This window comes from Nyctibius grandis, chromosome Z (genome assembly GCF_013368605.1).
Source record: "Nyctibius grandis isolate bNycGra1 chromosome Z, bNycGra1.pri, whole genome shotgun sequence".
NCBI classification, from domain to species: Eukaryota; Metazoa; Chordata; class Aves; order Nyctibiiformes; family Nyctibiidae; genus Nyctibius; species Nyctibius grandis.
In genome coordinates, this window is record NC_090695.1 from 21,756,696 (window position 1) to 21,771,404 (window position 14,709).

General features: G+C 36.5%; 1 protein-coding gene across 2 annotated transcripts in view; it reads left to right on the forward strand.

The window, feature by feature from the left end:
* Window positions 1-8,920, forward strand: part of RGS7BP (regulator of G protein signaling 7 binding protein) — a 45,006-nt gene extending 36,086 nt beyond the window's left edge. For both annotated transcript variants that reach the window (XM_068423559.1, XM_068423560.1), the window contains 3 exons: window positions 3,781-3,928; window positions 5,365-5,435; window positions 7,977-8,920. In XM_068423559.1, the coding sequence (XP_068279660.1) occupies window positions 3,781-3,928; window positions 5,365-5,435; window positions 7,977-8,068 (311 nt within the window). In that variant the 3' untranslated portion in view covers window positions 8,069-8,920. The remainder of the gene's footprint in view (window positions 1-3,780; window positions 3,929-5,364; window positions 5,436-7,976) is intronic.
* Window positions 8,921-14,709: the final 5,789 nt, after the last annotated feature.

A 14,709-nucleotide genomic window follows, 5' to 3' on the forward strand; every position in this document is an offset into this window, starting at 1 on the left:
AAAACTAGTAGATTTGTGTAATTACTTAGACATATTACTTAACCAAGAGAGGTAAGATGTGAGAGAGAAGAGAAGCACACAGCTATGCAGAAACAAGGACTTAAAAAATCCAGAGAGTCACCCATTCTGATGTGGACACTGTGAAGAGGCCAAAATGAATAGAACAGAGACAGGCATGGAAGGAGGAAAACCCAGCTTCTACCAGAGACTTGTTGTTCCTGTTTTTCCTTAATATTACAATCTCCAGTGAAATATAACAATGCACAATGAACAATCTCATGAGTTCTGCACGTCCCAAGTGTAAGTCAGGAATGAAGTTCATCAGGCTGTTAGCCATATTTGCCACGTTTCTTTTTTACATCCTACACGATTCTTTCCTATTGCCCTTTTTATGTTCTCCTTTTCATTTACTTCAGCTGTGATCTATAGCTTGTGCATTTATCCTTAATTGCCAGGTTAGAAGCCTGATGCAAATGCTGCCTTCTTTTTGAGAGAGAGCTTCTCTCAACTTTGTTAAATTCTGTTATTCCCCTCAAAGATCTTTCCAATTCATCTGCAGTGAAATCTGACTAGCTCTGAGGGACCTATAATAGATGTTTTTTTCATTATGTAAGTTTCTCTGGGAAGTAGGTGGTGACTAAGAGTAGGTCCATAGGGTAGGATGACAGAAGCAAACAGATGTCACCACAGAAGCAGTAAGGAGCATAACAGGTGACACATAAAGCATAGTGATCACCGATGTTGTCTGCAGCCTTAATGACCTGACATTTTCTACCCTCTTACTTATCCTCACTCAAGTTTGATCTTCAGCATTATTTAATTCAATGAATTTAATTTCATACCAAAGGCATTTTCTGCTTCTTAAAATAAAAAATGTGCTGCATTAGAGGCTAGAACACAAAGAATACATCATGCTTTACATTAAAATTTCACAGTAAAAAGAGCCTCTGTTTAGTCAACTGGCAAGAACAGCAAGTATATGTGGACACCTCTGAAAACACTGTGTGCATGATCGAACTCCAACTGAAATTAATGAAAGTCTTTTCTCTGACTAAACTGAAAGTAAAATTTAGGGTTCATATCCCTATTTTAAGAATGTGTAATACAAAAGATATCCTTACCACCAGTAGAAGGATGAGAAGATTAAAGAGCTTTTGTTTCTCTACAGTCTGTGCCATATAGTAGAATGTTAAGCCTGAGTCATATACATTATTCAAGCAAAGCCTTCATTATTAGCTGACTCTTTTAACTGTTTTCAAGTGGTTGAACAGATGCTCTGAAATTCAAGAAAGGCTTCCTGAGTTGTCCACAATACAACAGAATTACTGGTAAAGAGCTTTTTTCAGTTGAAAAGAAATCTGTACCATTCATTCTGCCAAATCTGCCAGAGCTTGCCTTTGTGCTAACAAAAAAGAACGTTACTGTCTCAGCGCTTCTGTCCTCAAGTTGTGAAAAGGAACCTTTTCTGTTATTTCATCTAGTATTGTTATTGTTTCCGTTGAAACACCTTTCACATCCCTGAAGGATGCGTCTATAGACAGGGTTGTTCTTGATAGCATGTCACCAAAGGTCAGGTCAAAGTTCCAACATAACACTTCAAAATAATGGGAAAATTAACTAATACCCATTTCCAGCAGTGACACTTTGTGATATCAGTGGCAAATTACATGGTTTCCCTGGGGCAACCCTCTTTTACAAAGAAGTGGTGAGATATTGGTAACAGTATGTTGTGTTATGGACTTTTTGTAATGGGAAAAATAATGAATAATGAGGCTTACACAAATGAACAATTAAAATTGTACAATATGAACTTCCTTAAAATAACAGCATAAGCTGCAGTTAAAAACTAAAAAAAAAATGAAAGTTATACCTACAGGGTGACACAGAGTAAAACATAAAATCTGGGAAGTAGGCTTAGGCTGCTGGTCCACAAGCAATTGAGTCAGCGTAATAGCTTTTTACCACCAGAAAGATCTTGATCCCTTCCTCTCTTATCTCCCCTTCCTTATCATGCTTTCACTTCTTCTTCCCTTCCATTTCTTCTGGCCATATGATCGTCCTCCTTCTCTGGCACTTGCTCTGGAACATGTAGAGTTCTTTACTGACCTGACTTAAATCACTGCAACATCAGAAAACTTGACATTTTATTTTTCCTTTTATTGGAGTAATCTTCTACCATTTGATGGGTTAAAGAGGCTCACAGAGAGATCTGGCAAAGCACAAGTTAGCAGTGCATGCCACAGTAAGCAGCAGAGGACGAACCCAGGAAGGACATAATTCTTTTATAGATGATAAATTTGTAATGTCAGGTCATACAATCTCTTGGAATCATAGTTAGATGACTTAGTTGAGGGGGAAGCAGGGAAAAGGGCTTCCTACTGACTTTTGAGTGTAATGAAAACATTAAGCAAGTATCTTCTGTAGTATAAGTAACGTCTAGTTTGATGTTCAGACAAGTAGCTAAGAATATTTTTTTTTCCAGCAAAGGAACCGTTTACCAGAATACAACAGTTTAGAGAACCTGCCCAAAAATAACTTCTTAAGATCCAGGAGCTTCTAGTTTTTAAAAAACTAAGGTTACAAGCCTGATAGCAGGGATACCTGTTTGTGATGTGGAAAAGCAATATAGCATCATCTGCAACCTTGGTCTCTAGTGTCCGAGAAAAATGGGCTACATGACCACTACTCTGTTAGCTGTTCTTGTTCTTCCTGTTCTTTGTCAAACCTTGTAGGAACTACTCAGGTTTGTTCCAATGTGAAAATCTTTCAAACTCCAAAAATTGTGAGATGAAAAAACGTTTCCTATTCAACTCCTCATACCATGGATTTAAACATTGACATTTTTTTCTCTATTTTTAGAAAGTTTTGTTTCTTTCTGATATTGTTTACTCCATTTCATGAGAGAACTCAGAGGGGGGAAATCTTCAACTTCTCAATAACATGTCTGGGATGCGCTCCAATGTGAATTTTCTCATGTAAATGGGTGCCAGGACTGTACTTGCCACTACAGAAAAGGAATACCATCAGACAGTCCATAGGAGGTTTGCAAGGATACCAAAAAATCCTGCCAGTACTTAACTCTCTTGCATGCTCCACTATCATGGTCCACATCCTTTATCCTGTTCTCTCCCTGACAAAAGCCCTGGCAGATCTGTCAGGAAGCCCCCATTAAATTCCAACACTGCATTTCATTTTCATATAGTGAGCATGCATTAGGCAAGTGTGAGCATGGAAATTCAGAATATAATGCATATTGGGCTGCGAGTGGTGGCAGCTATTTATTGCTTTTAAAATCACCAAGTACAAAACTGCACATTTTTGCCTTTTGTTTTCCCTTAGTATTTCTATAATACTAGGAGTCATGGATTGCAGTGTTCTTTCTTTAGTGTCAAAGTTTTTGAAGTTCCTTTCAGAATGTATGCTGTAATTTCCTTATTTTTTTTTCTGTTTTGTCCTCTGGCTCTTAATTTGTGTCACATGTGAGCCACTGGGGTTTAACTAAACCCTTCATAATACGCACTAAGTAAAATTCTAAGCTCCTCACATGCCTGCATGGGACTTCTCTTAGTTTTGTTCGGTAGGAGTAACATATAGCAGCACTCTGATTAGAAGATTGGTGTGGCCTGCTCTCTTTATGAATAGTTCTTAGAGTTTTCATTCACCACTCTCTGTCTTCATTTATACTGTGCAAGATGACGGTCAAACATCAATGATATAATCTGAGTATGCTTTTTAATTAATAAATAATGGGGATGTATGTTTTGTTTAAATATTTTAAAGGAAAAGAACCTTGTGCCCTACCAAAGCTCCTAGATACTAAAGTGGAGGAGAGTTCTGAAGTACCTATTTTAGAAGACACATCATCATCACCAATAGACATTCAACAGCATTTATGGCAGGTTTCCACAGACATTGAAAATACTGAAAGGTACGTGTAGCACTTAATTTCTAAACAAAACAAATTTCTCTCTAGGGTTTATTTAGTCTTTTCCAATTAGTCAGCCAGTATTGCTACTGTTGAAGGTATTAGTAAATTAAACAACCTGTTAACATTTTGTTGCATTTAACATATCTGAGAGCAACTCCTAAAAGAGCGGCAGAGAGAAGTGGCATCCTTAATTAGGCTAATTACCAGAGGGTACTTGTCAAAAACAAAGGGTGGAAAACGATGTTGCTAGTGGGCCAGGTTGTCTAAAAGAGGCAGCCTTTGGCTCATCTTGATTGGTTTCCAATTTTGTACCTGAAATCTGCTGGTCTGCGGTTCTGCATTCATAAATCGAAAGCACAGAGTCTAGTTCATGTCAGTTGTTTCTGCACATAGTTATGAATGTGGAAGCTTTAGGAGGGCAGGGGAACATCATCCACAGGTATGTCAAAATGGACTTCTCTTACCCTCTTAACTATGCAGTTGAAAGACAAAAATGAGACCCTTTAGTAGGGATTAATCCTTATGGCCAACATTTCTTTGCAAAAAAATTTGATGGCTTTGTATATTAAGCTGCTGCTGAGATTTTAATGGTTACCATGTTTATTTGTATAAAACGAAGCTCTGTTCTACTGAGAGAGTAACTTAGAGAATAAAACTAAGCAATTTCTTATTTCATTTCTAAGAAATATTTTATATGTAGATGAATGAGGCAAGACCACATTGTTTTTAAATCCTGAAAGCCTAAAGACACTACAAGCCTGCACACAAAATTGCTGGTCTGCCATCTATCTGTAAAACAGGAACCTTTTTGCAACTTCTGGCCTCTCTCAAAACACATCCAAATGTAACTTGCTCTGTGAAATGATATTTTATTATCATATTTTCCATCTTCTTTGTTTTAGAAAATTTCATTCCAGAGTCCTCCTAAGAGTAGTGAGAGTGACAGCCTTGTTTCCAGAATTTTCACTTAATGTGCAGGGAGCTTAAGTGTCATGGATTAGCTACATGTATTATAATTTCCTTCTGAACAATGACGCGCATTCATGGCACAAGCTACAAAATGCTGATAAGGGGTATTAAGTTGACATTAGTACTAGCTTGTGCTAATTTTAATGCATATTGTGTATTTTGCCACTAGGATCACATTGTGCCCACCAACTCATTTAATATGGAATACTCAAGTGCCAGAACAGATCCTAAATTTGGACCAGATGTGACTAGTTAATATCAGACTGGCTTAAAAGTGCTCCCTTATTAAATCTACTGCCCTTTATTTTGGTATGTGTCTTCTGTTACATGTATGTGAACCAAATGCCCGATAGATTTTTGTATTTATTGCTCCATTATTTCAGCATATAAAGCTATACTGTGAGCCATTCCCCGTTCAGTCATCAACTGCTGTTCTGTTGTATCTCTTTCAACTTTTGTTTCCACAGAGATATGAGAGAAATGAAAAACCTTTTAAGTAAACTCAGGGAGACTATGCCTTTACCACTGAAAAATCAAGGTAGGTTGTGTATTTTCTTCATGTAATGAAAATTAAGATAATTAGAGGGTTTGACTTCCATTAGATCCAAAAAAACCTAGGTGTTTTTATACAAGTTACAAAAAGGAAAATCTAGGTGAAGTCTCTTCCCTATTGATTCAGTGGAGCCAGAATTTAGTATGTGAACTTTGGCCTCTCGAATTTCACATGAGGTATTCAGGAATTTTATAGAGATGGTATCTATAGATAAAATAATAGACTTCCGGGTGACATGACAGCAGCAGCACAACTAATTCCCTGTGTCAGGAGGCTTTCTTTTTCAAGGGTAATGAAGGTGTAAATTGCACAGACTATGATAGGGATCCTACTGAGTGATGGGGTTTGCTTTACCTCTTACAAGGCTTGTAGCTTCTGTGACATAACACTGACTCTGTGCAGAAAAGATACTTGCCTTGAGTCTGCTAAGAGCCTGCTTTTCCCAGCAGCCAGCTATGAGGCACCCTATACAAATGCACAGGGGGGCAGGATCTCCATCCTATGCATGTATTTAGCAATGGGCCTTCATTTTGTGGCCCAGCAGTGTTAAATATTCCACATCTACAGGGACTCTCTTTCTTCATGTGAACATCAAAAAGATAATAATTTTCCTTTTTGATTTCTTCTTGACAATGTGTATTTCTTGAATGCTGTGTAGTAGGTGCACAGTGGCAGCCTATGAAATATGCCTAATGTGTCCTAGATCTTGTCCCAAGTAACTAAGCAGTCTAGCGTTCATCATAATACAGTAAGAGATGAATATGGAATGGATGAATTCGTTATACAAGTAAGAGTTTATGGCAGGATGGCTTGATGGAAAACTATGTGAAAGGAAAAAGGGAATTGCTTATGATACATGATACAGATGTGCCATCATAGAGACTGGAAAAATGCCATAAAGTCTATGCCTAGCCTAGAAGAAATGAGCGTGGTGGAAATAAGGAAGGAAAAGACAAATTTCGGGGATATAAAGCATATAGGAACTTGAATTCAGAACAGAGATAAAGGCACAGAGAATTATTTTCTGCTGTCTGATATCTACACTGCCCTTCAACACTGACCAGAAAATCACTAATCACCTGTGCAGCAGGATGGGAAATGTGTCAGCTAGAGTTTAGAAGATCTGAGACATGCCCCAGGATCAGGTAATCATAAATGGTGTTTTTGCAGCTTCCACAGACTCCAACTGTGATCATGGTTTACAGATGACCTGTGAAAATGAATGCCTCAGGAATGGACAGTCATACTCATACAGTCCTTAAAGTTTTTGAAATATTCCAAGACCTTTAATTAATTAAAGCTAGATAACAGTATAAGTAAATAGAACAAACAACATTATAGGTAATTAATATGGTCTGGGCTGTAATTTTGACATGTATATGAATTACAAGCCCTGTTTAAGAGAATGATTATGAGTGAATGAATGTCATTGAATGAGTTGATCTTTACAAGACCCTATCCTGCTTTCTGTAAAATGAGTGTTTTGCTGTTGATTTCAGTAACAGCCAGAACAGAGTTAAGGTTGCAAGTCCACAAAAGCTTTACATAATGTTATTGGCTGCTCACAGACCCATTTTTTTGTATGGAATTCTCTTAAGTGACTGCAGGAAAGTTACTATGTTAAGAAATTTAGTTGATGTGCTTCATAAGCTTGAATCACAATATTTAATGGTCTCTTACCAATGTTCTTAAGCATTTGTATTACAGTAGTGTCTAGAGCCTACAATCAAAACTAGGTCCATGATGTAACCAGAATAGGAACATAGCAAGGCATAGCTCTTAGCCTGAAATCATGCCTGGAGATGGCTCAAATGCAAAGTGAATTCTAAAGATTTTGCGAGATAGCTCGCTGCCAGTGCATGAGTTAACATAAAACATAAGTAGAGGCACTAATATATAGATTTTATATGAATTTAAAAGGAGTTAATATAAAAGATAGAAAGCTAACCAGAAACAGGGTGAGCATATTGTGCTAACTTTCCCAGACAAGTGCTTTTTCTCTTGATGTGCCAAGATGTTCCAGTGTTGCAGTTTTAAATGGAAATCCTCTCCAGTGTGCGCAAACGGCCATCCAATAAAGTTTTTGTTTATGTTTAAATCAAGCCAGAATTTAACCTTAGGATCAACATTTCCAAACTTGCATGTTTGCAAGATCTTAAGCTACTGGTCTATAGGCTTTATTTGGGACCCTAACATTATTCATCCATGCAGGAATATTGTGGCTTAGGTCTCCCAGTACTGGAGGTGTAATTTCCTTCAGGTTTCATCACTGAAGTGGTATTCTTACCAAAATTTCTATTGTATTATCATGGAGATCCTGATAATTGGCATTGTGAGACTCTCACATGCAAAATTCAGGTTATTATTTGTTCTAGGCCTAGAACAATGGGATCTATTACTTGATCATGTAGATGCTGTTAGGACACATAAATGATATAAACTCTTGTGTGTGTGTGCATGTGTAAATGCTTGCATGTATGCATGTGTAAATGCTTGTATGAAAATGTGGGGTTTTTTTCATGACAGATGATAGCAGCCTCCTAAACTTGACTCCATATCCATTGGTGAGAAGACGGAAGCGAAGATTCTTTGGACTGTGTTGTCTTGTCTCAAGTTAGAAGATTCAGTACAGAAGCACCAAGAAAATCATAACTTTGATTAAACCACTATTATTTGACCACTGAAAAGATGAACATTGCTACTCTTGACTATAATGTACATTTTCTACATTAGCCTATTCCTTTTTCTCTTCTGCTCCATCCCCCTTTTCCAAATAAGGGTTTTAATAGTTTAAAGTTATGGTGGTAAAAAACCAGCTATGGAATAGATCTAGCATAACTAAGAATGTTTTTAAAACTTTTTAAAGTGTGTTTTGCATGCTTACTTTCAACCACTCAGAGAAAACACACATGAATTATGTTTAATAGATAATTTTCAAGTTTTTTTATTGTTTGAACTGCAGCTAAAAGTTTGTGCATAGTACAGTACTCTTATTAGTATTATATTAAAATACTTGATCATATTCTAACAGTCTTTAAGCATAGAAAACTATTTAATAGCAAAAGTATTACATTTCTAAAACATTTAAACAATATTGTAACAGAATTTGCACAAAACCTCCAGTTGCTTTTTGTGCTCTCATTCATATTTAGTCTTCCACTATATCTCAAAGCTTCATAGAAAAAATCTTAATTTATGATACACAAATCATATATGAAAATACTTAGAACTTGTAAATACAGAGAAATCATAATATCTACATACTGTACAATGCATAGAAGCAACAGATTTCCTTTTAAGCTGATAGTATCTCTACAAGCTTTTGGAAAAAATAAATAATTTATTAACAGAAGGTGTATTAAAATAAACAATGTAAAACACAACACCAACCCATTTTGTTTCCAATAGAATTCAAAGCATGGTGTCTGCATATCACTAAGTATTAACTCTTATAGGGCATGCCAGAATTATCTCAGACTGTAAGATAGTAAACGTTTTACATTGTTAATAAAGTTTTTATTTAAATTAAATGTTGTCTTGTTTCTAGTTATATTGCTGGAATATGTCTTTTTTTTCTAATGTTGTTGTCAGAGTACTACACAAAGTTTTATAATTTTTCCATTTCAAGAAGTATGTTTACAAAGACAGATGAAAAATTATGATGAATATATAAATGCTAAAATGGCAGCTAGTAGCAGCAATAGATATGAATAGGTCACACTCGTTGTACTGATATTTCAGGATCATAAGCAAGACACCAAAACTAAACTCATGCTAGACTGCAACGCTGTGAAACCCATAGCAATCTATAACTACTGTATAGAGCAGGTCACCATACCCTTGTAGTCAGTAATACATGATGAAGGTGGCTCTGAGCCCTTCTGCCATTCCACCATGACCCAGCACATCAACAGGAACCAAATTCCTTCTTATTGTGTAAGTGTTTAGTGGTGGGTAAGGATGTATTGTTTTCTTGTCACAGGAAATACCCATACAGTTAAATTCTCCGCGGGTATTTCGTAGGATATTAGTACACTCCCCAAAGCAATTTGTCAGGGTTAGGTATTCACTGAACTATATCTGGCACCTACAGAGTTTCAGCTGACTGATTTTTCTAGCAAGTTTTTCTCCTGGAATGCTGTTTGCTGAAAAAGAAAGGAAACACCCATATTGTCAGAAATATTAGTGTACTGTCTATAGCAAGAACCAAACATTCAGATCTGATTCCCAAGAAGGGAAGGCAGGAATTTTTCTTCCTGAAGAGCCACTCCACTCCTGTTTTGGGCATTCATGTAAGTGAGCTTCATAGAATCATAGAATCACAGAATATCTCAACTTGGAAGGGACCCATAAGGATCATCAAGTCCAACTCCCTGCTCCTCACAGGGCTATCTAAAACTAAACCATATGACTAAGAGCATTGTCCAGATGCTCCTTGAACTCTGACAGGCTTGGTGCTGTAGCCACTTCCCTGGGAAGCCCGTTCCAGTAACTGACCACCGTCTCGGTGAAGAACCTTTTCCTAATGTCCAGTCTGAGCTTCCCCTGACACAGCTTCATTCCATTTTCTCGTGTCTTGTCTCATTTCTCTGGAAGGATATTTTTCTTTTCACTCAGGTAAAGCAGAGTGTTTTGGCTTTTTCCAGGTTGGACTGTTGTGTTTACTTTTCACCTTTCAGTCTCCCAGACAGAAAATGTATTTTCGAATAATCAGGCCCCCAAATAAATACTTTAAATGCAATGAGGACAAATAAATCTAAAATGCCCTCCTGGAAATTGTGTGTTTCCATAAGCAAAATTAATTCCATCTGAGGAATGCATGACTAAATTCTTTAAATAGCACCGAAAAACGTAACTGCAATGTGTTTTAAGATTTCAGGTCACAAACTATTCAAAGCATACATGGCATTTAATGGAGGGAGATCCCTACACACTCACAAAGCTGTGTGCTTGTGAGCACGAATGCGTTTTTAAGAAGAATGGAATCAAAGTCCACAGCAGGATGTTTTTTCAAAGTTAATTCTTTGACGTTTTCCCCACATCCCTCATGAACAATGTTGTCGCTAATCAGATCTTAGTTTTCTGTAATAAGTAGTTAAAGAATGTCCAAAAGATGGCAGCACTGACATGTTCTCATTAAAAGTCTACAAACCAATAGACTTGCTGTATGACTCCACCCCCAGAGGTTTTGCAACTGTTAAAACTTTGGAAAAACAACTCCTTATGTCTAATGACTATTAAAAAATACTGTCTGGGGAGATGATCTGTAATTACAATTAACCAATTAATTTTGTTCCAGCATAAGTTAAAAAGACATACTGATACTATTTTACTAATCCTGTAGACATTAATGCCAAACCCAGTATATGAACACAAGACTGAATATGCAGTGATGTTAGAAGAGAGAAAGGGAAAAACAAAATTTCACACAAGCAAACTGTTAGTTCTTCTAGAATCTTTTTATGTGAGTATACACACAGAAATTGTTGTATCAAGTCCGTGTGATGTCTTTTTTTAACAACTACTTTCAAAGGAAGATTAAGCAGTAAGCGTGTCTAGTGCAGTACCTGCCCATATACCATCACATGTAAGTTAACGTGCCAAGTTACTTGACAGCTCTTATATCTGTATTTTGATCGCATCTATTGTAATAGAATATACATTAGTGAAACAAATGTATGTTAATTAATTATGCAAAGCTCTTGATATCAGTCATACCTCATCACAATGAGCTGCACAACTTCAGCACATTCCGTGATGGAAACAGATTTACATATGTTGTCTCTAAAGTCCTTGTTGTTTGCGCTGTTTTAAAGTGTACGGTAATATGCACATCCTTGTACCTTTCGTGATTCTGGAAACTTTAGTTGTGTCTCTTCTTCCTGAACTAAAGACTACTAAAATTTCAGTCTTTGCTCATTTTGAAGCCTTTCCATACTTCTGACCAATTTTGCAGCTTCTCTCAAACCCCTTGTATTTATTATACTTTTTACTAATCCTAATGTACACATACTTTAATTCCCAACCTTTATGGCCACTTAAGGAATACTGGTGATCAAGGGTGAATGGAATGTCCTCCAGTTATCTTTTAATAGATAGTGGCCATGAACGAAGGCCTGGAAAATATCTGAATTGAAAGGTGTTAAGGAATAAATTGGCTTAGTTAGGAATGTAGAGGATTATCTTTCACTAAAATTCAAAAGGAAACAAAAGAAACTCTTTTTAAGCTCTAGAACATCATACAAGTCCAAGAAAGATAAATGTTAATGATATTACTACATTTTAGTTTAATGGAGTAGGGCAATATGGGATCAAAGTTTAAAAGTTCCCACAACAAAATGATATACAAATCACTTAGAGATGATTTAGAACCATTCTTTTATTTCTTTATTTTCCAAGTATTACAAAAAAAGACATCTTTACATTGATAGATGCCTGAATGCAAAGAAACAAGCAATTTAGGGAAAATACTGAGGAAAATAGTACTTGCTTTCTAAATCCTTAATGGGGTTTGAAAGTTTTAGTTGAAAATACTATAGGATGAAGGCACCACAATTCTTTTGCAGGGTAAGAAAAAAGAAGTACAATTTCTGTACCCACCAAATATGTCAAGTTCCACCAACTCTTTTTTGCTAAAACTTTGTGCAGCTCCAGCTTTTTAGAGCAAACCCAAATTCTTTATAACCACCATTCGCTTTTAGTACCTTTCTTCTTTTCACGGATATTTCATGTAGTAAAAAATACCTGTCTAAAAAGTCAGTTACCTATGTACAGTGTGAAGTGTAAAGTTTTCAGAGCAGAAGCAAAACACATACATATAGAAATAGACAGTAAATACATATTGCAAACTACATGTTAATTTACACAATATGTAAAAGTTAGTGTGCAAAATCTGCATGTTAACTTATGCAATACATAAAAGGTTGTCCCTGTGACCTATTAACTATTCATCCCATAGCAGGCTTACTTGGGATGAGATACAATATAAAGACATTAATTTTTCAATATAAGGTAAATATATAACTGTAAATTAAAGTATTTTCAAGACTTCGAAGAGCTGTCTAGACTGTGGTATTGCTAGGACTACTATAAGAAATATTTAGTACATATAACCCAAAATTTATTTTCTTTGAAACAGATATAGACACTCCACAGATGTGAAGACAGAAAATCAGTGGGAATACAGTAACCTAAATGAAAAAGAAGATATAAGAAAAATATTAGAGAACACAACAACTTAGTGGACCTTTTTTGTTGAGCACTGTGGTGGGTTGACCTTGGCTGGCTGCCAGATGCCCACCGAGCTGCTTTATCACTCCACCTCCTCAACTGGATAGGGGGAGAAAAATATGACAAAAGGCTTCTGGGTTGTGACATGGACAGGGAGATCACTCAACAATTCAATTACCGTCACAGGCAAAACAGACTCGACTCTGGGAAATTAATATAATTTATTGCCAAATAACAACAGAGTAGGATAATGAGAAATAAGAACAAACCTAAAAGTATCATCCCCCCACTCCTCCCTTCTTCCAGGGCTCAACTTCACTCCCAATTTCTCTACCTCCTCCCCCCATGAACAAGTATCATGAACATAAAAGGGTTAAGGCTTTGAATTTAGTGGGAATATACTAGAAAAGTGGGTAAAAGCAGGAAGAAAAAGAGAAATAACAGTGAGGTTTTGATGAGATTCAAATGATTTTAATAATATTTTAAAGCAATAATGCTTTTACTTTCCCACTGTGCCAGAAACAAGCAGTAGTCGGCAAGAGATAAATACTTCAATGATTTAGAAGTGCCTAGTGATGTTCTGCAAATATTGACAAGGAGATTCTAAGTAAAACATACTTTTTATGCAACCTGGCAAGTATCTCTATAAGTAGAACTATACTACCTTTTATATCAGTATTCTATAAATACAGGTACAATTGAGTCTACTCCAACTCCAATTGCAGTAAAGGGAAAGAAACCACTGATTTCAAGGGAAGGTGAGTTGAAGCCTTTAAGAAAGTTAAGCACAAGTGACAGTGTTTTCAAAAGGAGTCAGTGAAACCTTCATTTTCTTCCTTTTCAGAAGCAATTACCCTGACTTTCTTCCATGAGACTAGAGACAAAAAGAGATGGGTTTCTCACAGCACTGAGTATTTCAATGCCCAACTCAAGACCTTTGGCTATCAAAGTAGAATCTGAAATCCGAGAAATAAGTACTTATGTGCCCTATAAAATATGCTCAGCTTCAAAGCCTGAAGGTAACATGAAACGGGAGCTGTGCTGCTTAATCCTATCACTATCAGGCATGACAGAAGCAGAACATATGACACACGGGAAGACTGCAGATGCAAGTGCCTGATCAGTGATTATTTTCAGAATTCAATTTTTGGTCTCTGGCATCTAAGATTGCCTAAGACCCACTAAATTTTATTTTGGATCTGGTATACACATGAGAGAATGGGGCAAATGTCTTATGCTCTGATTTTGTACTCTTAGCCACTTCTAAATTAGATACAGTTTGCAAAGCAACTGCCAGAGCATGAATTCCTCTGTAAGCAGTGCTCAGCTCAGCCATTTGATACCTGATTATCCATATCCCAGTCGACGCTGATCAAAGTATTATAAAAAACCCTCCAGAAAGTGGCCTCTTAACCCACAGTGAGCTTAAGAATGAGGAAATATAACTGCAACAGATTCTAGATCTTTGTCAAGTCCCAAGCAAGAGTATAGTATTGGTCTTGCACTGTGCAAAACCCCAGATGAATTATCTTCTTTCAGTGCAAGTGGATGGTAATAGGTAGCCAAAACACAAAAAAACCCCCATAGCTGTTAGTATGATACTGTATTCCTTATTGCTGGTTTCCCATATCATATTTCTATATTACAATTTAAGCATTTCTGTGATTGAAGGAAGGTCTTTTCACTTGACTTTCATACAACTTCCAAAAGAAGACAACAGAATATTGGAGAATTGAGAGATATTTCTGAATAAAGTTCCTACCAACTCACGTTTCTTTGGTAATTTCTAAGGAAGGCTACCATTTGATTCCCTATAGATGAAACATTTTATCACCTTCTATTAAAAAAGACTACAGAAATCATGTCTACTGATGACTTGCTCAAAATTTCTGTTCCTGGTGGAAGAGGAATTGTAACATTTGATGTAGATGCTGGTTGGTGTGGCAAAGAAGTCTTCTGTCATTTGAGTGTTTCTATGTTCCAAAACCCCACAATTCGTATGCATTCTCTATAAGGATTATCTGTTCTA